The sequence below is a fragment of the Lissotriton vulgaris genome, chromosome 5, assembly GCF_964263255.1.
Source record: "Lissotriton vulgaris chromosome 5, aLisVul1.2, whole genome shotgun sequence".
In the NCBI taxonomy this organism is placed as follows: domain Eukaryota; kingdom Metazoa; phylum Chordata; class Amphibia; order Caudata; family Salamandridae; genus Lissotriton; species Lissotriton vulgaris.
Window position 1 is genome coordinate 619,618,603 of NC_141693.1, and position 23,996 is coordinate 619,642,598.

At 44.2% G+C, this 23,996-nt stretch overlaps 1 protein-coding gene across 3 annotated transcripts in view; it reads left to right on the top strand.

Annotated features, from left to right (window-relative positions):
• The window catches only part of OGDHL (oxoglutarate dehydrogenase L), a 707,295-nt gene that overhangs the window by 584,818 nt on the left and 98,481 nt on the right, over positions 1-23,996 (top strand). For all 3 annotated transcript variants that reach the window (XM_086922073.1, XM_086922074.1, XM_086922075.1), the window contains one exon: positions 13,332-13,403. In XM_086922073.1, the coding sequence (XP_086778199.1) occupies positions 13,332-13,403 (72 nt within the window). The remainder of the gene's footprint in view (positions 1-13,331; positions 13,404-23,996) is intronic.

The window sequence follows — 23,996 nt, forward strand, 5'->3', positions numbered from 1 at the left end:
CACGAGGGAATTGGTCAAATAGTATTCCCCCCTCCTAGTGTTGACAACACCTGGTATTGCTTTTGTATCCCCATTCTCCGATGACAGGCAGGACATCAGACAAGTGTCCAACAAGGAGCTAGTGTCCGCCTAGTGTTTGAATTTGAACTTAGGACTGGTTACATTTTTGGCTTGTACATATGATTATTGATGTGTGTTTATTTTCATTTGTGTGTTTGTCCCTATTCACAAAAATTATTTTGTCATGTGTATTTATGTTGCATTGTATTTTCAAATGTGATGACAATGTGTAATCTAATAATGTGCCATTCCTTTTAAAGACATGTATAATTGACTGTCCTTTTGAAAAAATTAAACTAAGCTGAATAAAGCTTATAAACGTTAGAATTAATGGTCTAAGGTTTATTTAGATTCAGATTAGACAGTCTTCCTGGACACCCTACTTGTCTTTTCAGTTTCTTGATGAAGGATTAAGCATTAATGTTATATTAGTCTGAATTATACGATAAGGGCTCGTCTATCTGCATGAGGAAAGTCGCTGAGTAAGCCTGCACACATACCTCGAGAACGCCAATTATGGATAGGCCTTCATAGACCATAGGAAGGAGACATCAGTGCAACTGTGTTTCTCGCACTCCTCTTCTCTCCAATAGCCACCAGTAGTTTTTAGCCATATTTCTGCGGCAATCCCTATGTTCAAAACTGAGGTCTGGGTTCACATCAGGTTCATTCATTTGGGGCCAGATGTGTGTAGGTAATCGTTTGCGATTGCCAAATAGCAAACTTTTGGGATTCGCTATTTGGTAATCGCAAACACCCATGTACAAATATGTGTATTACACATTTTGCAATCCCCAGTGGATTGCAAATAGACCTACCTCATGAACATTAATGAGGTATGTCTTGGTTTGTGACCCATTGGGAAGCGCAGAAATCACAGGGACGGTGGCCGGCAGGGGCCAGCAGACCACCATGTCTGTGAGTAGTCAGTGATCCGTGGTACCACTGCCTGTTCTCAAAAAATGTTTTTACAAACATTCACAAAGGGGAAGTAATCACTTGGTTGGTGGTAATTTGTAAATATTTTGCTACCCCATTTCGGTCACAAAGTATTCATAAATGCCACTGCTCTTCGTTATTGGTAAGGGACACCCTAAGCACGGCCCTTTGTAATACTGAATTGCAAACCCAAATTCGATTGGGTAACAGGTTACCGAATCACATTTGGGCCTCTGCACATTTAAAATGCCTTTTTGCATTTGCAACCGGCCTGATTCTGCCAATCGGGCTGTTTGCAAACGTAAAAATCTTGCCATTGTTTCCTAACTTTCATTAGTTGACAAGGAAAGAAAGATGTCAGACTATTGCTCTACTAAGAGATGGTGTGGACTTGCCTTTTATGAGTGCACAAGTGTGTTTCCTTGGCAATCGTAGATCTGCTATAAAGTGGTTAAGGGAACTCTCATTCGTGCAGAAATGTGACCAATACAAGTCATGGTGCACAGCAATAATTGAGAGCATGTCCTGCTGACCAAAAAATAACATGTCACAATGTGCTGAATGTTGAATCTCTCGGAAGAGTATGTGATGCAATAGTTGCCAGCGGCAGTCGTATTTTTTATGACTGCCTCCCTAAATTAAGGCTCTAAGTGATCTATCCATTAATCCACTGAGAGAAAGCCATCTGCCTTGATTTTCGAAACAAAAGTTCCTCTGCTTTTATAGTAGATAGTATTGTATGTGAATCGCAACTGCAAAATGCTGGTCTTTTTTTTTTTTTTTTTTTTTTTGTGTCCTCATTAGCCAAAAAGTCGATCCAACTATGCTCTTATCCTCTCAACCACGAGGATCGACCCCCCTTTGGCGACCCGGAGCCCCAAACTGGGTTCCAGGTACCCCGAGGGTCTTCCTCCACGTCGCCAACAGAGCTTGGACGGACTTACTCCCTTCGAACCAGTTCGGCCAGTTGTCCTGTAGTTGTTCGATACCACCCTTTAGGACAGAGAGATTTTTAGGCCTAATCATCGGACCCGGGGAAGAAAAAAAAACAAAAAAAAAAAAACCCCGGGTTATTAACTATCTCTCCTCCAATTGATCAAAAGGTCCCAAAATTTAAGTGACCGAGAGCTGCAAGTTCTCAATAAATCCAGCTTTGATGTTGCATACAGTGAAGCCAGCCACTCTGCATGGGTTGGGGGATGTATATTAACCCACTTCTTACAGATTTCTCTTCTTACCAATAAAATGGCATAAAACAAAAAATCTCTCTCTGGTCCCCTAATATTGTGGTTTAATCCGAAGATAATTAAAGACCATGAGCACGAGATAGTGATACCTAGGATAGATTCGAGTGTTGTTTTGATTTCATCCCAAAAAGTGGCAATGTTCGGACACTCCCAAAACATATGAAGATCCGAGGCTGCCGGTAAAGAACATTTGCTGCAGCATTTTCCTGTTTGAAATTTCGACAGCCTTTTAGGAGAATAGTACGCTCTGTGCAGTGTAAAGAAATGGTTGCGCCTCAACCATGCTGGCTTGATGATTTTGTAAAGAAGGGTGAAAGATTCCTCCCAAATGACCTCTCTGTCTGGTTCTCCCTCTGCGCCCCATACTTTTTCCGGGAGGTTAGAATCTCGCTCTCCATCCTCTATAATGTGCCAATAGAAGAGTGCAACTTCCTTTTTTCCTACAGGTCTCTCAACTAAGATATTTTCTAAAGGACTCTCCTCTCCCAACATTCCTTTTTTCCTAATTTGAGTCCGAATCCAGCTTCCGATTTGTAGATATACTATCCAGGAGAGTGGTGATGTTACTTTTAGCTTGAAGATATTCCAGTCTATGATTGATCTTTCCGTCAACATATCTCCCCACTTTGTAATTCCTGCATCTTGCAGAACTTTTTTTAACTGTATTGACCTCTTGTGATGCCAGTCCGGGTAGATCCCAAATTGGTGCATGCTCAGATAAGTATCCTATCCCGGCCTTAGATTTTATTTGAGACCACTCTTTCAAGCTACTCAGTAATGTCTTTAACCTAATTTTTTTGAAAAACTTCTGATGGCCGAACTTGAAGAGAAAGCCATTCTCTGGAAGACCCGAACCCAGTAACATTGCCTTGTACATCAGCCCATTTGCGTTTTCCCAGGGGCGCTTAAGTAGCATCCTAGAATGGGTCAGATGAAATGCCCAAGCGTAATATTCGAGGTCTGGCAATGCAAGCCCTCCTTTTTCTCTTCTCCTTCTCAATTTTTTCCAAGCTACTCTGCTGTATTTATAGCCCCAAATGAAAGAATTAATATTCTGCTGACATTTTCCAAGCTGTTTGGTGTCGAAAGCTAACGGAATAGAATTAAAGATAAAAGTACATTTCGGGAGAATACTCATTTTAACCAGGCTAGTTCTCCCATAGATGTTAAGTGGGAGGAAGGACCAAGCTTTCATCAAAGTTTGGGATTCTCGAGAAATGCGAGCTAAGTTGTTTTACGCCAAATGCTCTAGATCTTTAGTTATTGTGATTCCCAGATACCTCATGGATGATTTTATCGGAAGTTGAAGATTTTGAATATTCCAAACCATAATTTCGGTTTTTCCTGCGTTAATTTCATAACCCGAGAATTTCCCAAAGGTCTCAGCCTTCTTTATAATTACGGGGAATGCCAGTGTAGGATTAGTTGTATAGATAAGTATGTCATCAGCATAGAGGCTAATCTTCTTTTCCCAACCCGAGAAAATAAAATGTGGAATATTAGTGTCCTCTCTAATGGATTGTGCGAACGGTTCAACATATAGATTAAAGAGGAGAGGGGATAGTGGGCAGCCTTGCCTTGTGCCTCGGCTGATTTTAAAAGGGGTGGTTCGTGTGCCATTTATTAATAGGGATGCTCTAGGGTTGTTATATAATAGGCCTATAGTCCTACAGAATTTGGGTCCCAAACGGAATTTATACATTATTAAATTTAGGTATTCCCAATTTACCCTATCGAACGCTTTAGTGGCGTCGAGGGTCATGATGGCAAGGGGTAGTCCGAAGGTTGAGGCAATATCAGTGGCACCCACCAAATCGTAGGTTAGATCAGCCAATTGCCGGCCTCTAATAAACCCCTTTTGATCCGAGTGGATAATCGACCCAATCTCGCTTCCCAATCTCGCCGCCAAAATTGAGGTAAAAATCTTGTAACCATTATTAAGAAGCGAGATTGGGCGATAAGATCCGCATTCGGCTGGGTCTTTGCCTACTTTTAATATTAAGGCTATATTTGCCTCCCCCCAGGAGCTTGGGGGTGCTAGCCCTCTTGTCATTATATCATTAAAGAGATTCGTAAGGACTGGGGTGAGCGTAGAATTGAGCAACCTATATAATTCTCCAGGGAGACCATCTGGTCCCGCGGCTTTGCCCTGTGATAATTGCTTAATGGTATTAGTAACTTCTAATTCCGTTATATCCTTTTCTATATATTCCGTTTGGGTGCCCTCCATTTCCGGGAGAGTTACATTATTCAGCCATTCATTCCTATCATCTACATTAATGTTCAGTTCCTCCGTATATATATTCTGGAAAAACTCACTGAAGGCTTCCCCTATTGCCGAGTCTGTTGACCTGCTATTAACTTCACCAGCAACCCTCACCTCTTTAATGAAATTTCTGGATTGCTCAGATTTAATTTTCCAGGCCAACAACTTCCCTGCAGATTCACCATATTCAAAGTGAGCAAGTTTGCTTGCCTGCCATCTTTTATTTAACCTCTCCTGTAATAATATGTCTAGCTTGGTTTTTAATTCTGTTTTTTCCTTCTGATTGTCTGAAGGGAACTGATCTGATGATTCTAAGTGACTCAACTCTTGCTCAATATGTCGAATTCCCTCTTCATATTTCTTTTTCCTGAATGAGGCCCTTCCTGTAATGCAGCCCCTAATGAAGGCCTTCCAAGCCTCCCATACTATGACCAGAGAAGTAGAGCCTAAATTTTCCTTAAAAAAGGAGACTGTTTCCTGTGTCAAATAGTCTTTCTCCTCTTCCTCCAGTAAAATTGTTCGGTCAAATGACCAAGAATGGTGAGTAGAGTTCTGGTCCACTTTTACAGAGAAAAGGATAGCAGAATGGTCTGACAGGTGTAAAGGGAGGTAAGTTATATTTTTGACCCAGTCCTTAATGGAGCGACTAAATAAAGCGTAATCAATTCGTGATTTGTGTCTGTATTTATGATTATGGTAAGAAACACCCATGGCATTGCCAGACCTTTGTCTCCATAAATCTATTAGGCCAAGATTCGACATACATCTTAATAGTGTGTCCCTCATATTACTATGAACAACAGCTCTGGAGGTGGGGGATTTATCTAACTTTGGGTCTAGGACGAGGTTGAAATCTCCCACCCATACTATCGGATCTGAGCAGGTAATCAGATGGTTCTGCAGAGTGTTTAAGTAAGAAGGATCGTCCTGATTAGGACCATAATAGCTTATAATATTAATATCCTTTGAATGTAGTTGAACCTTGACTATCAGCCATCTACTGCTCGCATCTATTTCCCAACTCGTAATCTGGGCCCTTGCCGCTTTTTTAAAGATAATAGCTGTGCCTCGAATGCTTGTATTGTGGTCCGTAGTTATGAATTTATCCACCCATTTGAGCTTTTTAAGTATATCTGTAATTTCCTGTTTATTCAAGTGTGTTTCCTGAATCGCAATGATCTGCGCGGGTGAATCCCTTAGATATTGTAAGATTCTATTTCTTCTAGCCCTAACGTGCAGACCATTTACGTTCAAGGACATGAATTTAATGTCTACCATTGATATTTAACGGGGTTTCCCGTCCCCTCCTCTGATCTAAAAGAAAGTGCTTATAATTAATTGTACCTTTAACTATTTCGTCCAAACAGCTGCATTGGAACATCCATGGATCTATATTCTTCATAATTGTTGAATTTGGTTCATGAGGACTTTTAAATTTTGCTTTTCCCACCCCCCCTCCCCTGGAAACCCCCCCCAACTTACTCTGGCTTGATGTATTGCCAGCTTGTCGTCTCTGACGTTTTCCTGTTCCATGCCCTGATATCTATCCTGATGGTCGCTAAGATCAAGATATAGGCAGTGGTGGCTCATAAAGCCCTATTTTAAATCCTTTATTCCTGAGGTTCAATATCCACCTCCGAGTGTAAATACTTTGTGTAGCCCCTTTTATTTATATGTAGTATATCTCTCTCTCCCCTTTTTTTTTCCCTCCTTTTTCATTCCTTTTTTTTCTTTTCCCCTTTTCCTCTCCCTTTTTCCCTTATATATATATTTTTTTTTTCCCTTTACCTTTTCCCTTTTTTTTGTTTTTTTTTTTCCCCTCAGTTTTATTTTCCCTTTTTTTTTTGTTCCTCTTTTTTTTCCTTTTTCCTTGTCCCTTTTCTCCTTTTTTTGCTTTCCCCCCTTTTTTTTTTTCCTTTTTTCCTCCTTTTTTTTTTTCCTTCTTCTTTCTTCCTTCTTCTCTCTTTTTTTTTTAATTTTTTTTATTTTTCCCTTTTTCCCTCCTTCCTTTGCTCTTTCCCTTAGTGAGTTTTATTCTTTTCTTATATTTTTTTTCCCTCTTTTTTTCCCCATCTTCTTTTTTCTCTCTTCTTCCCTTCTCATCTCTCTCTTTTTTTTTCCCCTTTTTTTCTTTTTCCCCCACTTATCCCCCACTTATCTGTTATGTTTTATATATTTTTCACGGGGCTTCCTCTTTTTTTTTCCCTCTTTTTTTTTTTTTTTTATTGTTCTTTTTCTTGCAATAATTACCTATATTCTATTTATATTTATTTAATTGTTTATTTATTTTCAAAAATTTCTTCTTTTACTCTTGCTCCGGATAGTAACAAGTAACTCATCAGCTTCAAAGGGAGAATTAACATTATACATTTTATTGTTGTACATTACCCTCAAGAAGGCAGGGAATCTCATTTGCACAGTGGCTCCTAGACTTCTGAATTTTTCCATCCGTTGGCCTAATTCCCACTGTCTATCCAGTGTAGTTTTGGACAAATCCGATCTCACCTCAAAAGAGAAGTCTTGGCTTTAAGGGCTGAGGTCAAAATCTTCTCTTTTAGAGAATGCGTCCAAAAATTCACCAGGATCTTCCTTGGTTTATCTCTGCCTGGTTTAAGACGGAATGGATCCCTATGTACCCTTTGAATGTCTCTTTCTATCTCGGACAGAGATTCTTCCATATTTAGAGAGACCATTAATATGGTTGCAACAAAGTTCTTTAAGTCCCCGCCTTCTTTCCCCTCTGGGATTTTTAGGAGCCTTAAGTTATTTCGTCTCGAAAAATTTTCGAGTGACTCAACCCTCTCTTTCACTGCATTGCCTTCTCGTCTTAATGTCTGGATCTTACCCTCGGCAGCCTCTAGTTTTGCCTTAAGTTCTTCAACACCACTCTCAAGACCTCCTGTTCTTAGTGAGAGCCCGTCCACCTTAGACTCTAAATTTTCACACATTGTGCGGATCTCTGATTGAGTGAGTCTAGATTCCTCAAAACATCGTTTTGATTCCTCAAATCCGTTCCTAATCTCTTTCCTCATGCTGAGGAGTATAGCTTGAATGGTATCCTCGCTGGCATTATCTTCCCCATTATCTTTGCAGCCTAGGCTACACTGATCCAAGTCTTTCATATTACTTCCCACTGCTTCAATGAGGTCTTGCTGTCCCAGAGAGGCAGTTACGTCAGCAGCTCGGGGTACTGGTTCCCCCATTTCTAAGGCTCCGACTGGCTGTCCTTCCGCTTCTAGTTCTCCTTTCTTCTCAGCCTGACCTCCTAAATTATTTACTGTAGCTGTAGGAGTTATATGTCCAGCCTCCCCCACTATCGTAGATAATGTAGATACAGTTTGTACACAAGGATGTGCCTCTTGATTTATGTTTAAGACCTGGGGAAGGACCTTAAAATAAGACTTCAATGAAGGAGTAATTCGAGGGGTAATTTTAGCTTTTGTTTTGTAGCTCCCCTTATTCAACCTGGTCTTATGTGGCAGCTCCTTTGGAGCAGTATAGCGCAATTGGCTTTCCTTACCCCTCCTTGCTGACCTTAGGGCAGGAGATTGACATGTATCAATTGTAGTCTTGTGGTTCGATTCGGACTCAGACTCAGACCCAGACCCGAGCTCTGCGTGGGACTTCTCTCTTGGGCTTTCTTCGGTATCCTGTAGTTGGGCTGTATTACTGGAGCCTTTAGCGGCAACTAATTCTTTGCCTTTATTGCTGCCTTTTCCCTTCCCCTTAGCCTTCTGCTTCCCCAGGGTTCTAGCTGTAGTTATATAAGAGGTCTCACTTGATATCTGTCTAAGATTTAGTTGTGTGTTAGATTTGGAGGTTTTAGGTGCGAAATCTGGAAATTGTGGAGAGTAATATCCCTGTGTGTCTGTGTCTATGGGGTCCTGGCTATCAAAAGGCTGTAGCTCACGTCTCAACGGAGACAGCGCCCTCCCTCTCTGCTGGTCCCCCTTACTGCATTGAGTAGTTGTTGCCACTTTTTTTCTGCTGTGGTGTACAACGCGGCCCTTCTACTTCTTCGGAGCTCCACGGCTGCGTCACCCCAGCGGTAAGGTGCAGGGGAGAAAAGCACCTCCCAGTACATTAGTAACCCTATCCCCTGACCAGCTAGCACACCGTTTGCCACAGCCAATTATAGCACCGTGTATACAGGCCAGCCTGACCCTGGGCTGACTCGCGTTATCTCAACCTCAACCTGCAGATTTATATCTCAGTCTCAGTGATATTAGTAAATTTCTCAATTTCAATTCGAATTTAAATAAAGCAATAAGTCTCTTGCTCTGTGCCTGAGTTTCTCACTCGCCCCTCTTTTTTTTTTTTTTTTGTAGAATGCCCGAGTAAACTCCAGCTCTATTGAATCACAGCGCTTTCAGGCATCTCATGCTTTCTCAGCAGGCAAAAAATCTCCTCGAGCCTGGAGCCAGAAGCCTGAAACCCCGCCTGCCTTCTCACTCCCCTGCTACTGCAGTGTAGCTGCGGTCCCTTAGTTTGAGACTCAGATTTGTCTCATCATAGAAATGCCTCGCTTCACCTCCCGCTTTCCTGCCTCATTACTCCATGGCACGCTGGACGCCGCTCTCACCCTCTATTGTCGGCAGCCTTCGAAGACGTTACAGCTGAACGCCGTAGGACTCCGCCTGCTCTCTTTCTCCACCTCGCCTGACAGCCGTTTTCTCCGAGCAGCTCCCCGGCTCTCAGGCAGCACAACGCGCTACAGCACGCTTATGGCAGAAACGCGGCTCTCACCACGCTTAGCCGCCGGTTCTCTGAAATTCTCCAAAGGCTCCCCAGGTGTCCCGCAGTCCACTGCCTCTCACACGGACCTCACGCTGAAGCTGCAAACACGCGCGTCAGGGCATATCCCCAGGAGCTCCGCCAGAGACGTGCGCACCGCTCTAACTAGCGGCCGCCATGTTTCCCTCAAAGCACCGCAAAATGCTGGTCTTGTCTCCTATTCCTAAAGTTCCACAAAGTTTTAATATTAAATGTATCAACTCACTTATGCTTCGCGATGCTGCTTTTATGTACAGATATGGTTCATAAAACCTTCACTCTGTGTTCCAAAATTTTTCCAAGTTACTCCTGATTAAAGAAAAATATATTGTAAGAATAAACGTGAGGCAGGTGTCTAATTTATTAGACACACACTACAAGCAGTCATATAATATAAATTAGAATTTTGTTTCAACACGTCTGTGCTTGTATTCAATGTTTTCTGCTGGTTCCTTTTTCCAGCTTGATGGATATCCTTTGGTGACATCACCTATTTCTATTATTTGCTCATTTCTATTTTTTTATTTTCTATTTAGGGGGTTTTGTAGAGCGCATGGTGACGCAACAGCGGCGTGTCCCCGCGCTGAGGAGAGACTCTTACTGGAACCTTCAGAAGCGGCATACCTTACTGAGCGAATAGTGCAGTTTTAAGCTTGGCTCTAAAAATTGATTCTGATGGCTCTAATCTCAATGCCATGGGTAGTTTGTTCCATCTCGAAGCTGCAAGGTACCTGAAGGATCTTCCGCCCATCCGTGCTCTAGACACCTTGGGAATAACCAGGAGTCCAGAGCCGGAGGATCTCAAAGAGCGGGACGGCTCGTAAGACGTCAGAAGTCCTTGCAAAGGGAGAGGAGATCTTCCATTGATGATCCGATGGCATGTGCATAGTGCTTTGAATTCTACCCTGCTTCTGACCGGGAGCCAATGCAGAGACCGGAGGGCTGCTGCAGATGCGGCTCTTCTGGGTAGTCTAAGCACTAGTCTGGCAGCGGCATTCTGTAGGACCTGTAGGCGGCTGAGATTCTTCACCAAGGTCCCTAAATAGAGAAGATTGCCATAGTCCATCTTTGATGTGACTAGTGCATGCACCAAGGTTTGTCGGGCTCTCACAGGTAGAAATTCAAAGTCTTCCTGAGACTTTTGAGGGTCCCAAAACATGATCCGACCACCTGATTGATCATCCAGACTCTATCTTTGTGAACCACATTTCCTAGCTGCAAATGCTCCTGGCTAGGGCGGAGATGTCTGGATAAAAACACACATGTGAAACTTTCACATGCACATTGTATACCAGCTCGATGCTGATTGGCTAAACCAGTCAGGTCCATGCTTGGGGTGAACCTGATGCGCGGAGGGCTACACTTTCACTGTGTGCTTAAAACGAGGGTCAGAGCGAAGACTCCGCGAGAGAGTGGCTGACTGTTCTCCTTCCTTCTGATTGATGAGACAAGATTCCAACCTGGCTGGTGTTCTGTTGCTTTGACTGCACTGGTGGTAATCCTCATACCACTACCCTTAAAACTTAGGATCATATTTGATACAACCATCCCAGGCCTTCAAACCTGATGAATGTTTCTGGACATATACCATCCACCACTATCGCAATTCAGATGAACGTGGACTTTTATCTATTCTTGGTCTTGGCCGTCAACTACCGCTTTAAGTCCTAAGCAAGACCCGCCGTAACACATTTCAGTTGCGCAAACCACAGGGTCGAAACGTCAACAGTTACTCCAGCTCATGCCCCACAATTCTCCCAGCCCTAAGAAAAACATTTAATAAAAGGACTGAGAAAAATTTGTTAGGGCAGATCCTTTTTTATTCCTCATTTTTGTAAATTCTTGTATATTTTGTGTACACTTCATGGAATATATCAGTGTCACTCACATCACCTTGTTCACTTGATTCACTTTATTTACGTCACTTATGTGTTGAGATTTATAAGAAATGACAGCCATGAAATGAACTAGTGAATACTACGCTTGGAAAGTTTTCTCATGTGTGTTCCATTTAAAAGTCTTAAAAGAATATATTAGACTTTAGCTTTGCTGATTAATTCTTTACATGTACTAAGCAATTGGTTTCTCCCCGACAGAACCACTTGTAGTTGTTTCTTGTTAATACCCAGGTTCTGATGGATACTGGGTTACCCCATTGACTCTAATGGGGTGAACACCTGGCTGGGAATCTTGTAAAACATTTAATGGGGGGGGGGGTGACAATAAATTGCTTCATCTAATGAATAAAAGCATGCACTGCAGCCGAAAAGGAATTCAGTGATTGTACTTCCCTGTTCCCCATATGTATAACTCTGTACGTGGGCAGTTTGCACAACAACCATCCAATTATAGAACGCGGGGATATGCATTAAAATGCATTCAATGAAAAAACAATATTGAGGGTTTCAAACGAGAATGATTATTTTTCGTTTGAGCGCTAGTGGTAGGTAGGCTCGAGAAAGGGTCACTGGGGGGGCGGGAAGGTGAATGTATTGATTGTGCATCAGTTAAGCGCAGCAAAGCACCAAAACATAAAATGTGTGCTCTAAATTGCTCCCTTCAACACACAACTCCTACACTTGTTTATATCAGACGAGTGCGTGTGGCATTAGAACGCTGGTTGTGCAGATGTGAACTTTGCAATGAAGCATACACAAGCAAGGGATTTCATTTGTGCCATGGATGCAACTTAGGGCTTTGTAAACGCGCTCTAGTGTTTAATGGGAGCTGCACAAGAAAATGTCACAATTTTTGTAAAAGTGCGTTGCTCCTATGTGATTGATGCCACCAGTTTGTTATACAATGGTCCAACCAATATTTTGATCGACTGCCATTGTGGTGCCCTGAAGTCTAGAACCATCCTTTTTGAGGCTTATCTCATGCGGTGATATATGCGCACCATTTCAGTCTGCCGCCTCCTCATAGCATAGGCTTCATATGCTGCTAGTCATTTATTATGCCATGGTGTTAAGATATTACCATTGGAAAGGTAAGAAAATGAGAGATGCCTTTAGGAAGCTATGTGCCCTATCTCACTGGCAAAAGCAGTAGTTTGTCCAACATCTGAGAGTCCCAACAATGCTGGTAACCACCATGCCTACAAAATGCCTACTGGGGGCCTAATTAGGATGTCAGGCGGAAAGCCTCCGACCAGCGGTTAGAGGTTCTCTGCCCAAAACCTGGGTTTACCTCTGACCCCCGTATTTTGATGACAGTGGTCGGAACGAAACCAACGGGGAGATTCGGCTCCTCTTCCGACGGGCTCTGAGCCTGTCAGAACAGGAGCGAAATAGTAATCCATATAATGATGGCAGAGCCAGGCTCGGCTCCACCGTCAGGATTATGATGTTGGTTCCCGACAGCAAATCCATGTTGGCCTTTCCGATATGGTTTAGTTTTAGGAAATGGACTTTGGGGGCCTTTAGAAGGGCCCCCTACACTTCTGGACATCTGCAATGGGACCTTTGGGGCACGTATGGTGCTCCTCTCAACATCCCTGCACTGTGTGGCAGGCACCACATAATGCCTGCCACACGGTGCAGGGATGTTTCAAAACCTCCATTTTTCGATGGAAGCTTGTGCTGCGGCCTTTTCCACCCGCCGCACAAGCTTCCATTGAGAAATGGAGGTTTACTGAGGTCAGAACTGCCGACTGAGATCGGGCAGTGTCTTTCCGCATTGTAATAAGGCCCAGAGTGTAAAAGGGTCATTAGACTCCCGCATTGGCCATGACTAAATATTGTGAGCATCCACGAATGGCCTTTCGTGTTTGTTATATGGCCCCTCTACCTTTCTGCCAACATTCCTAACCACCTTGAGGCATCTTTCTTGTTCGGGAATAAATAATTTGTCACAATATAGTTTCCATCTTTAAGAACCAATCCTAGTGAACGGGCTGGTGCTGCATGATTCATGTCAACAAGTCTTTCAATGTAATGCTTCCAGCCTCCCCCACCCCCCACCTTCGCCCTTTTCATTTGTATCAACTGAAGGTCACGTGAGGCATAGATCTGTAATCTCTTTGTTTTCTCTTATTTGATTACCAGGGCCCGGAGCATTCTTCAGCGAGGCCTGAAAGGTTTCTTCAGATGAGCATTGACGATTCCGACGCGCGGCCTGTAAGTGGATGTGACTCAAGCATGTGCTGTGCTGTCCCAGATCCTTGGCTCTGTTTCTTTAACCTGCCCTACTCACTCCCTCCTGAGTGTGTCACTGCACCTCTGTGTCCCCATGTCTGGAGCAGTGTGGCATTTGTATAGTGCATACTACTCTGAGGCACTGAAGGGCTTACCCAAGAAGGTTGCATGCAACAGTGTGGAGTGTCTGTATAGAAAAGGGTGTTGTTTTGAGCCTATGTGTTTTGTTTCACTCGTGATTGACTGGAGAGGTGCTCTTCGGGTGCAGCACCTAACTCTGTGATGTATGATGGGTGTAAGACAGACGGACGCTCAGTATAAAGCTTTGTTGACTATTGACACTGATTAGCTCTTCCTTAGAAGTCCTGACTTTCCATCCGCTCTCTTCCTGCACTGGTTGCGGCAGTAGGGTGTTGACTTGCATTGTGGTGGTACAGATGGGTAAACCAGAAGGTTGGAGTTCAACCTCAAGGGCTCAGATTGAAATGTATCTTATTTCTGAAAGTACGCTTCACGCACCGACATGCTATGATTAACCCCTTCCATGCTCATGACGAGCTCAGCTCGTCATGCAGTACAGTGCTCCTGTGCTCATGACGAGCTGAGCTCGTCATGACCACACCCGTTTTTTTTGCTATCCAGCACAGCAGAGGAATCTCTCAAGCAGCGATGTGGTTAAAGACAGTGAGCAGATATGGCAACATCACTCCAGAAGCTAGTCGGTTGACCTGCGGCCTGTGGCCTGAAAGAAGAAGGTCCACAGAGACCTAGGGTAGATGTAAGATGTGAGCTGAAACTCTGCTGTTCCTTGAGTGCTAGGGTTTATGCAGGATGTAGGGTATAAGAGTAAGGTCTTCAAAGAGCTCGGCTATATGCATCGCGTGGCCGAAAGAAGAAGGTCCACAGAGACCTAGGGTAGATGTAAGGTTTGAGCTTGACCTCTGCTGTTCTTTGAGTGCTAGGGTTTATGAAGGATGTAGGGTAAAAGAGTAAGGTCCTCAAAGAGCTCGGCTGCACGCAGGGCGTGGCCGAAAGAAGAAGGTTCACAGAGACCTAGGGTGGATGTAAGGTTTGAGCTTGACCTCTGCTGTTCTTTGAGTGCTAGGGTTTATGAAGGATGTAGGGTAAAAGAGTAAGGTCCTCAAAGAGCTCGGCTGCACGCAGGGCGTGGCCGAAAGAAGAAGGTTCACAGAGACCTAGGGTGGATGTAAGGTTTGAGCTTGACCTCTGCTGTTCCTTGAGAGAGAGCTTGGGGTTTATGAAGGATGTAGGGTAAAAGAGTAAGGCCTTCAAAGAGCTCGGCTGCACGCAGGGCGTGGGCTGAAAGGATAAGGTGCACAGCCAGCTAGGGTACATGCAAGGTGTGATCTGAAACAATATGGTTCCCCGAGTGCTAGGGTTTATGCAGGGTGTTGGGTGAAAGAATAAGGGTCACAGATAACTACAGTATATCCAAGATATAGTCTGAAGTAATAAGGTTCCTGAATGCCCTCACGGGTGAGAAGCGCGCTTTAGAAACCCCTGATTGATTGAACGCGAGGGTGTAGTTAGTGCATAGAGTGTAAGGATAAGTTACACGGGGCACTGCAAATTGTGTAGAGTCAAGTCGTTGGAGATGTGAGCCTTTACACAGTATGCCTCCATCGCTAACCTTACTGCTGTGGTAATTCAGAGAAATGTCTACCTAACTTTTCAGTCTTTAAAAATATCCTCAAGCGAAGGTGTTTGGATTCTGATCTCAGGCGCCTCTTGATGGACCAGACAGGATTTCACTAATCCTAGGTTTCTGGACGCAGCGAACGCCAGAACTTGTTACACAACAGCCTATTGGCCGTGTATGAGTTGTTAAATTAAAGGAATTCCTTAACAGAAAATAAAATAAAATACATTGCATAACCTGTCCTTTAATAAGAACATTTAAGGGAGAAATTCTTTTATTGCTATGAGAATTGCTTTTCCTGTTTGACTTACCAAATACCTGAGTTTGCCTTCTGCATTTCCCTTCTCCCCTTCTGCTTGCTTGCCTCTTTGCCATTGTTTTAACGGGAAGCATCTTTCATTCTGAGGCGCTATTTTTCTTGCTAGCCCCGACAGGTGGATTTGTGTGTTGTTCTCTTACGTCTCTTGCGCGGCGCCCGTATCTGTCTCATTTTCCTGTTCTTCGAGAATGATGAGGATTTGTCTGGCGAGAAAGCAAATAAATAACGTTTTGTCTCGTGCAGTCAAGCCGGGACAAACTCGTTCCCTAAGAGTGTGGGCTGATTGATGCACTGAAAATGTGTAGAGCTGTTGTATGTTACACAACAGCAACACATAGACAGCGCAACAGTTCAACACAGAATCTCAGCAACAAAACATAGTGCTACTGTAATACAACACAAAATACACCACACAAGCACAATCTAACGTAACGCGAAAGAAATACTATGACATTTCGGGTTATGTGTTGTGTTGCCGAACTGTGCTGTTATGATGTATTACAGTGATGTGTTGTTGCGTTTTGTTAGTGTGATTCGTTTTGTTGTTGATTTTGTATGTTATATTGTGATGTGGTATCTGTATTTGATGGTCTTTAATTGCTATTGTCTCATGATGTTTTTCGATTATTGCAATGTGGTGATGTGTTGTTTATGCATTTAAAATGCAGCCCATCTCCTTAAACATGCATAGGCATCCTTGTCACACAATACACCACCAAAAATCCCCTCACATGGTACAGTGGGTATTGGTGTGTGCACAAAATACTACCCTATTTACCACGAAGAACTTGTAATCGTTCAGAGAACAAATTGTTTTGTGATCCGGACGAACAGATCAATAATTGAATGTGCAGGCAAATATAAGCGTGCACCGTGACCATTTTCAATCATTGCAAAGTTATTTTTTCAATATGGTCCTTTTTATAATCTTTCTATTTATTTGTCAGTGCTTACCATTTTTGTGGTCTTCGGATTTTTCTTCCAGTACTTTTTTGCTATAATTTTCTATAAAGTATTAATGACTTAAAAACCAACAAATACAGTTATATTTTATACATAACTAATAGACTGCATGTCTGATCTGAATATTATATCACAGCATGGCCGGCAGTTGTGCTAGTACTAGTAAATAAATAAACTAACTAATACTGGAGTCTCCTAGGCTTATTCAGAGATTAAAGTTGGAGCCTGACTTTTATCTGTGATGTCTCCTAAGTGATCCTTCGCTGGAGCAGGCCACACCTTCAGCAGTCGCTATTTTACCCCCGTTGGGGATTAGTTACAGTATTTCAGTAACACGGTCCTGTCACCCTCATTGCTGGGTTAGCGGGTCCGCACCAAGTTTTTTTTCTATGTGAAAGCAAGCCTGATTACAACCCATTGCGCAGGCCAGTTCTGTTTTTTTAAACTTCCTCCTAGCCTCAACGTGCAAGGGTGTGCTCTAGCATTGAGCCGGTTGTCTCCATGTGGCCTAGTTCCCACTTTCCAGCACATTCCCCTTCCCCACTTTCCAGCACATTCCCCTTCCCCGCTTTCCAGCACATTGCAGTTTGCCACCTCGCTAATACTAGTGCTAGGTCACCAAATCTTTCACTAGCTTTTTCCAGTTTGTGGTGTGGGAAACAGCAACAGCCCAGCAGACAGATCAATGGTGAGACCTCGAATTGACTATCTGTGGCTGTATTTACATGCCACACTCCCTCCTCCCAGTACTCCGCCAGATTCCTGCAACTCCACACCATATGGCAGAAGCCTGCATCTGCTTTCCTTCATTTGAGGCACTTCACTGACTCATTTGGGTAGTATTTGTTGATCTTCTGGGACATGATGTATGTTCTGTGTAAGAAATTGAATTCTATAAATGTGGATCTAGTGGTCCTCCAAACTCCTGGGATAAGAGACGATGCCTGCATTCAATGGCTTCTATGGGGTTGCCAGTGTCAGATACCCATTTGTCACTGAGGTCGTTTAGTGAGCCTTTAGTGTTAGAAACACTATGTACAATGACTTTACCACTTTGTTCCTTCTTTCTAATGTTCCTCCTTCCTAGATCTTTTGTAGTACCCTGGATTTCGGTGGTTCTGCTGCCCCTGTTTTCCACATTCGCTGAATAGCAGCTTTCAAGTACCCATAAAGTAGGAATAGCCCGATCCCAACTAAATTTCGTGCTGCAGACATTAGGGCACTAGCCCCACGCCTTGAAAAACTATATGCAAAATCCTGGCGACTAAGTGCCCTCCCGGACTGCACCATTGATGCAGTAGTCATTCCTCTGCCTAAAACTAAGGTGCAGGGAGCTAAGGCCACAGAGTTTCGTCCCTTATCCATGTTAAATTTATGCTTCAAGATCCTTAGTAAAGTAGTGGCCTACTGGCTACTCCCTCACAAGCAGGCACTAATACACACAGACCAACAGGGGTTTATCCCTTCACACAATACCTCCCACAACATCAGGAGACTTTACCATGTAATGTACCATCCCACAGCGTGTGCGAACCAGAAAGCAATGCTTATTTCTGTGGACCTCGTCAAAGCGTTTGATACAGTATGTTGGGCTTTCCTGTTTGCAGTGATGAAAAAGATGGGTCTGGGGTATGACTGGATTAAATGGGTCAAGTTATTATATACGGCCCGACAGCCAGCATTAGAACCGGCACCATGCTTTCACTGCAGTATCGACTCAGCAAAGGCATGAGGCAGGGATGTCTACTATCCCCATTTTTGTTCACCCTAGCGATCGAGCCTCTTGCGGAACTCTTTAGACAGAAAGGTCAAGGCTGGGGCTTGGTGGTGGATGGGCGGGAACATTTCATCTCATTATGTGTGGATGATATACTCCTTTACTTGAAATACTGAATTTCTGGTGTCCCCAAAGCCTTGGAGCTTCTACGAGCCTTTGAGACAGTGTTTGGCCTTCGGATCAATAAGGCCAAACCCCATATATTCCGCATCTCCCCGGAGATGGAGAGACCCCTGGGTCTACCCCTGGACCTGAAATAGTCCCCCATCTCTTTTAAATATCTAGGAATACAGATATTCCACACAGTGGAGGGCCTCCGAGATAGTAACCTAGGACGGGGGCTCCGCTCCCTGAAATCGTGCCTTTTTGGCGATCACTCAAACTACCCATCATGGCCAGAATTGCTATTTCTAAAATGGTCATGCTACCGAGACTTTTATATTATTTTACATATCTACCTGTAAATGTACCAGCCCCCTGGTTTAGACAACTGGATGCCTTGCTACGTTACTTGATTTGGGATGAGAATCAGGACAGGGTGTCATTGGCAACACTTAGGCGTCCCCCCGAGGAGGGAGGTTCTGGGGCACCAGACTTTGAACTCTATTTTTTAGCATCTCAGCTCCAGTGGATCACACTGATGCTGGACAGGGGCAACCAAGAAGAGATGAGACTATCTGGACAGACATCACACATAGAACTGTTGGTGGACAAATACTTAACCACTCAATAGCAGTGCTTAATCTGTGCTGGAGCTTTCCGCTGTTGAGCACCGGCACCTATTTCTCAGGGCCGGGTCTATTGAATTTTTCTCCCATGCACAGCCAGCACTTTGCACAGACCATTAAAATGCCCCAGCCTCGGAGCGAGGCTTGTGCAGCCTTAAGTTCAGAATTGGTGCATTCTGCTAGTGTTCTTGCTTTGGTGCGCACCAGAGCCTGGTCTTCAGGGGGGAGAAAGGGGGGAATGTTGTGTCATGCTCAGTATAAACTGCACACATGATGAACTGGGAGCATAATTTATGCTGCGTCAGCCAGCAGTCTGCACTTTCCAGTGTAGCTGAAGCTGCAAGGTTAGGTGAGTTGTGCGAGCGTTATTTTACACACAACTTTTATCCTACAGGTAACAGAGTGACAGAATAGTGCTTGGCCGTTAAACACCATCGACAACATCTTGCACAGCAGCACCCTAAGCAACTTGCCCAGTAACTGCCTGCCTCAGAAGCACAGACAAGGTCTTGCAGTGTACCAAAATACGTGAAGGAGCTGAGCGTTGTCCGAAAGTGAAAACTTTTCTTCATGCCAGTCAGTGTATTAATACCTAGATTATACGCTGTTGATGGCATTTCAATAAGCATTAGAATGAAACCTGATTTCACTGAGATTTGTCTGATACTGAGAAAGCTTTATTTTAAATAAATCATGATAGGCAGGAAGTTTGTGAACAGTACACTGCATGTTACTGCGGGATTAATAAAGCATTCTGTCGAGCGGGGCAGTGTAATGAGGCGTGCCCAGGCAAAGGATCTGCTGAGGCTGGCAGGGTGCATGCAGCTTTCTCACCTATATCTCAGTACTCCTCTTCTTACAGTCCCCTTCCCCTCCATATCACAATGCCCCTCCCTGCCACAGCACTCGTTCACACCTGTTGCAGTGCCCCTTGGCTCCTGCCCTCGCTCTCACAGCACCCCTCCCCACCATCGCTTTGTATTAAAGCCTGCACTAGGCCTGAGTATCCATATTTTAAGAGTTCGCACGTGAGACAGTGAAGCCCTTCTCAGCCTTGACCACTCGAACCAAGAGGCTTTCCCACTTCTCCCTAACAAGAGAGAGGATACACAGGGAATTTCTCAGCTTCGACCTGGAGAAAAATAGCATTGATTGGGTCTAATGAATTTTTCTCCCATGTACAGTCGGTGCATTGGCCAGCACTGTGCACAGGCCATTAAAACGCCTCACGCTCAGATCTGATGCAAGCTGCTAGTGTTCTTGCTTTGGCGCGCACCAGTGCCTGGTCTTCAGGGTGGGGGAAGGGCTGGTGTGTTGTAATGTAAATGTAAATGTAAATTGATACTTGTATAGCGCACTACTCACCCGCAAGGGTCTCAAGGCGCTTGTACGAATACCGCTGTGGAACCCATCCTGGCTTTCCCTGTGGGCACCCCCAAGGTGGAGGCCAGGCATCCTTAGCGTTGTGGGGGCCGTTGTGGAGATTAAGCAAGCTATTGCCCAGAGTTGCAGAGTGGGACTCTATGATTGGAATAGTCACTGAGGCGAGAATTATCAGGTCCATGGAATTTTGAGCCCAAGACCCGCCAAGGCGGGGACTTGAAACCTGGTCCCGGGCTAGACTTCTGCATCAGGGTCTGCCGCTCTAACCATTGAGCCACACTTCTGTGTTGTGTCAAGCGCAGTATAAACTGTAGTATACTGCAGTATAAACTGCACGCACGATAAACTGGGAGCATAATTTCAGCAGCGCCAGCCAGCGGTCTGCGCTTTCCTGTGTAGTCAAAGCTGCAAGGTTAGGTGAGTTGTGTGTGCGTTATTTTACACATAATTGTTATCCTACAGGTAACAGAATAGTGCTTGGCCGTGGAACACCATTGATAAATTCCTGCAGAGCTGCACACGCAAGACAACTGCCTAGTAACCGCCTTCCTCAGATGTACAAACAAGGCCCTGCAGCGTAATAACAAAATACGGGAAGCTGCTGAGGGAGGTCCAAAAGTGAAAAGATTTCTTCCTGCCAGTCAGTGTATTAGTCCCTCGCTCCTACCTGTACCAGTACCGTCTCATCCCTATCACACCCGTCCTTTCCCTTCTTCAATGGACACCGTTGCAGCCACAAGCGCCTTGAGGAACTTTTGCCATCCCTGCCACTGTGATTGTGCCCCACCGCTACCTACGACAGTGCCCCTCTCCCCACAGTGGGCTTCTCCCGCTATCACAGTGCCCCTCTCTCCACAGTTCCTTTTTCACCTGTCTGCCAATGCCCCTGTGCTTACAGTCCCTTCCCCTCCATACCACAATGACCCTCCCTGCCACAACACTTTCTCACTCCTGTTACAGTGCTACTTGGCTCCCGCCCTCGCTCTCACAGCACCCCTCCCCACATTTGCTTTGTATTAAAGTCTGCACTGGGCCCTGAGTATCCATACTTTAAGAGTTTGCACGTGAGACTGTGAAGCCCTTCTCAGTCTTGGCCACTCTAACCAAGAGGCTTTCCCAATCCCCCCCCCCCCCCAACCAGGGAGAGGATACACAGGGAATTTCTCAGCTTCGTCTAGCATTGATTCAAAACGTGTTATCAGAGGGGCTAAGTAAGCAGTATTGGGCTCTCCGTACCTCCCCACCCCCACAAGCCTGCTGATATCTATCACCCGCACCGTCTATTCACCTCCTAAGACCCATGTCACGTAAACCCCTGCTGCATACTTACAGCCTTATGTCCCTGTTGGAGAGAGATCAGAGTCTTGTCTAGTTGTAATTTTGACTGTAGCACAGAGGTGTAATGTAGAACATATGCCATGCAGATGACAGAACTATATTTTTGTGGATAGCTCAGTGGGTTTCTGTTTTTTGTCACAGACGTCCTTTTGTTACTCGCTGATCATAAATTACAATCCTAATATAGCACAGGCTGCAGACTCAGTTGAATTTTGTGCTTTATTAGTTAAAAGTGTGTGTGGAAGACTCTCTGAACGGAGTTGAATGTTTGACTTCATTTGAAAATAGGTGGACGTGGGATTTTGCGACTTATAGCCTGATCATTTAATAGAACTATTTGTTTGAAGCATGAGAGCGTGGTTCTCCATCAAAGTGTAATCCCATTATGTTTTATCAGGAATGCCTATAGTGATGGCACAATACATAACACAGTTAAAGAATCGCTATTGCGTGTCTTGGACACCACTGTTGTGCATTGATGAGACAGGCCAAGAATGATACACTCCTGTAACCCCACAATTTTACATAATTAATTACTGTATATTTAAAAAAGCAGAGGTGCACTCTTTGCTTGCTCTCCCTCAGAATCTGCTTTTCTTCCTCCCCTTCATGCCTAACTCCTTCACTTCTCTCCAAACTTCCTTCACTTTCTGCCCTACATCCGCGTTTTCTCTTAATCCCCACCTACCCTCATTAAATGCTTTTCATTGTTCACCTTTCCATCTTTCTCTTCCGCTCTAATCTCACACACTACCCACTGTCTGCTCTTCGTCCCATGCCTTTCTACTCTTTTCTCTTTTCCTTCTCATCACTTTCCACTCCAATCTTGCAATCCCAATCACTGCTTTCCACATTTCACATTCTTTGTCTACTGTATCAATCTTTGCCTTCGGACCTCTCCTTCTTCCTCACTCTCCCTTTAATTTTTTTCCTTCTTGCACATATGTTTATATCCTTGGTGTGGCCACTCAGTCTTTCATCTTCAGATAAAATTAGTGCAATTGAGCTGGATAACAACATTTTTAATTTGGTGTCAAGGACCCCTCCGGTGAATATGTGCTTTACAAACATACATGATGTGTTTCTCTCCTTATCCCTTCACTTCTTCCTTTCACATTCTTTTCTTATTTCCCTCTTCTTTAATCCATTACTTATTTATTTCCTTACTCCAGTGCTCCTCTTCCAGCCTGCATTTGTTACTGCCTTCTTTAATGTATTCCTTCCTTCATCCTTTCCTTTCTTTTAAACAGCACAATACAAGCACATCTTCTTTCATTTGCAAAGCTGCCTCAAATCGCCAAATGACCTTTCCTAAAGCTGCATTTTGAGGTTGACTAACATTCTCTAATTTGAGTTCACTTTTAAGTTGTTGTCATAGGCTTCCTATATGTTATATTATGTTATGGTATTTTGTTTGTATAGCGCACTAATCACACAGCAGGGTATCCAGGGACTTGAGCAGGTGTGTAGCTGTGAGGTGCCTGAGGTGCTTTTGTGAAGAGCTAGGCCTTCAGCTTGTTGCGGAACTCAAGAAGTGAGGAGGAGGCTCTGATGTGTTGAGGCTTGTAAATGTGGGTGGAGCCAATAAAGGAAAGTGGGCGGAGCCACCGGAGGCAGTGGGCGGAGCTGCGGACGTGGGTGTGGCCTCTTTAAAACCTGAGAGCACCTGCACTTCATATTTTACAAATTAAACACTGCTCAATAGTGATCCAAAACCCTGGGATACTGCTGTCAATGGCACTGCGAGGTTGGCGCAGATGTGTCTTGAAAACAGTAGGAACATTTTTAAATGCACCTGTGTTGCCCCTAGTAGGGCTCCCACATGGCGACCCTCTTACCCCCTTACTTATTTTACTGAAGGGAAAATATCCACCTGGACAGAAGCTGGACTGTTCACAGTTGGAGACTGTTACCACCAGGGTACATTGCTCCAATGGAGGAATGAATAGATTGTTATGTTACCCCCAGGCCAATTCCTCATTTATAAAGCACTGACCAAGCTTTTCAAGACCTGTGGGGGGTGATGGGGGAGAACCCGTGACACTTGACATCCTACAGCTGTTGGTCCCTCGCGGGCATGACCCATAACCTATTGACCGCTTTATGGAATAAATGGGAACGACTTTTGAGCCGTGAATTGACAGATCCAGAACAGCAGAAGGTACTAGCCTCCCCTAAAAAAATCTCTAAGAATACCCGGTTGAAATACCTCCAATTTAATTTTATACATATGACTCACATGACACCACACAGAATATAAACGGCATACGGAGGTGACCCCCGCCCCTGTCCCAGATGCAGACATCTGGATGCCGATTTTGCTCAAATTGTGTGAGAGTGCCCGCGACTACAGCCCTATTGGGTGGAGGTGCTCTCAGCTTTATATTCTACACTTGGGCTATCCCCC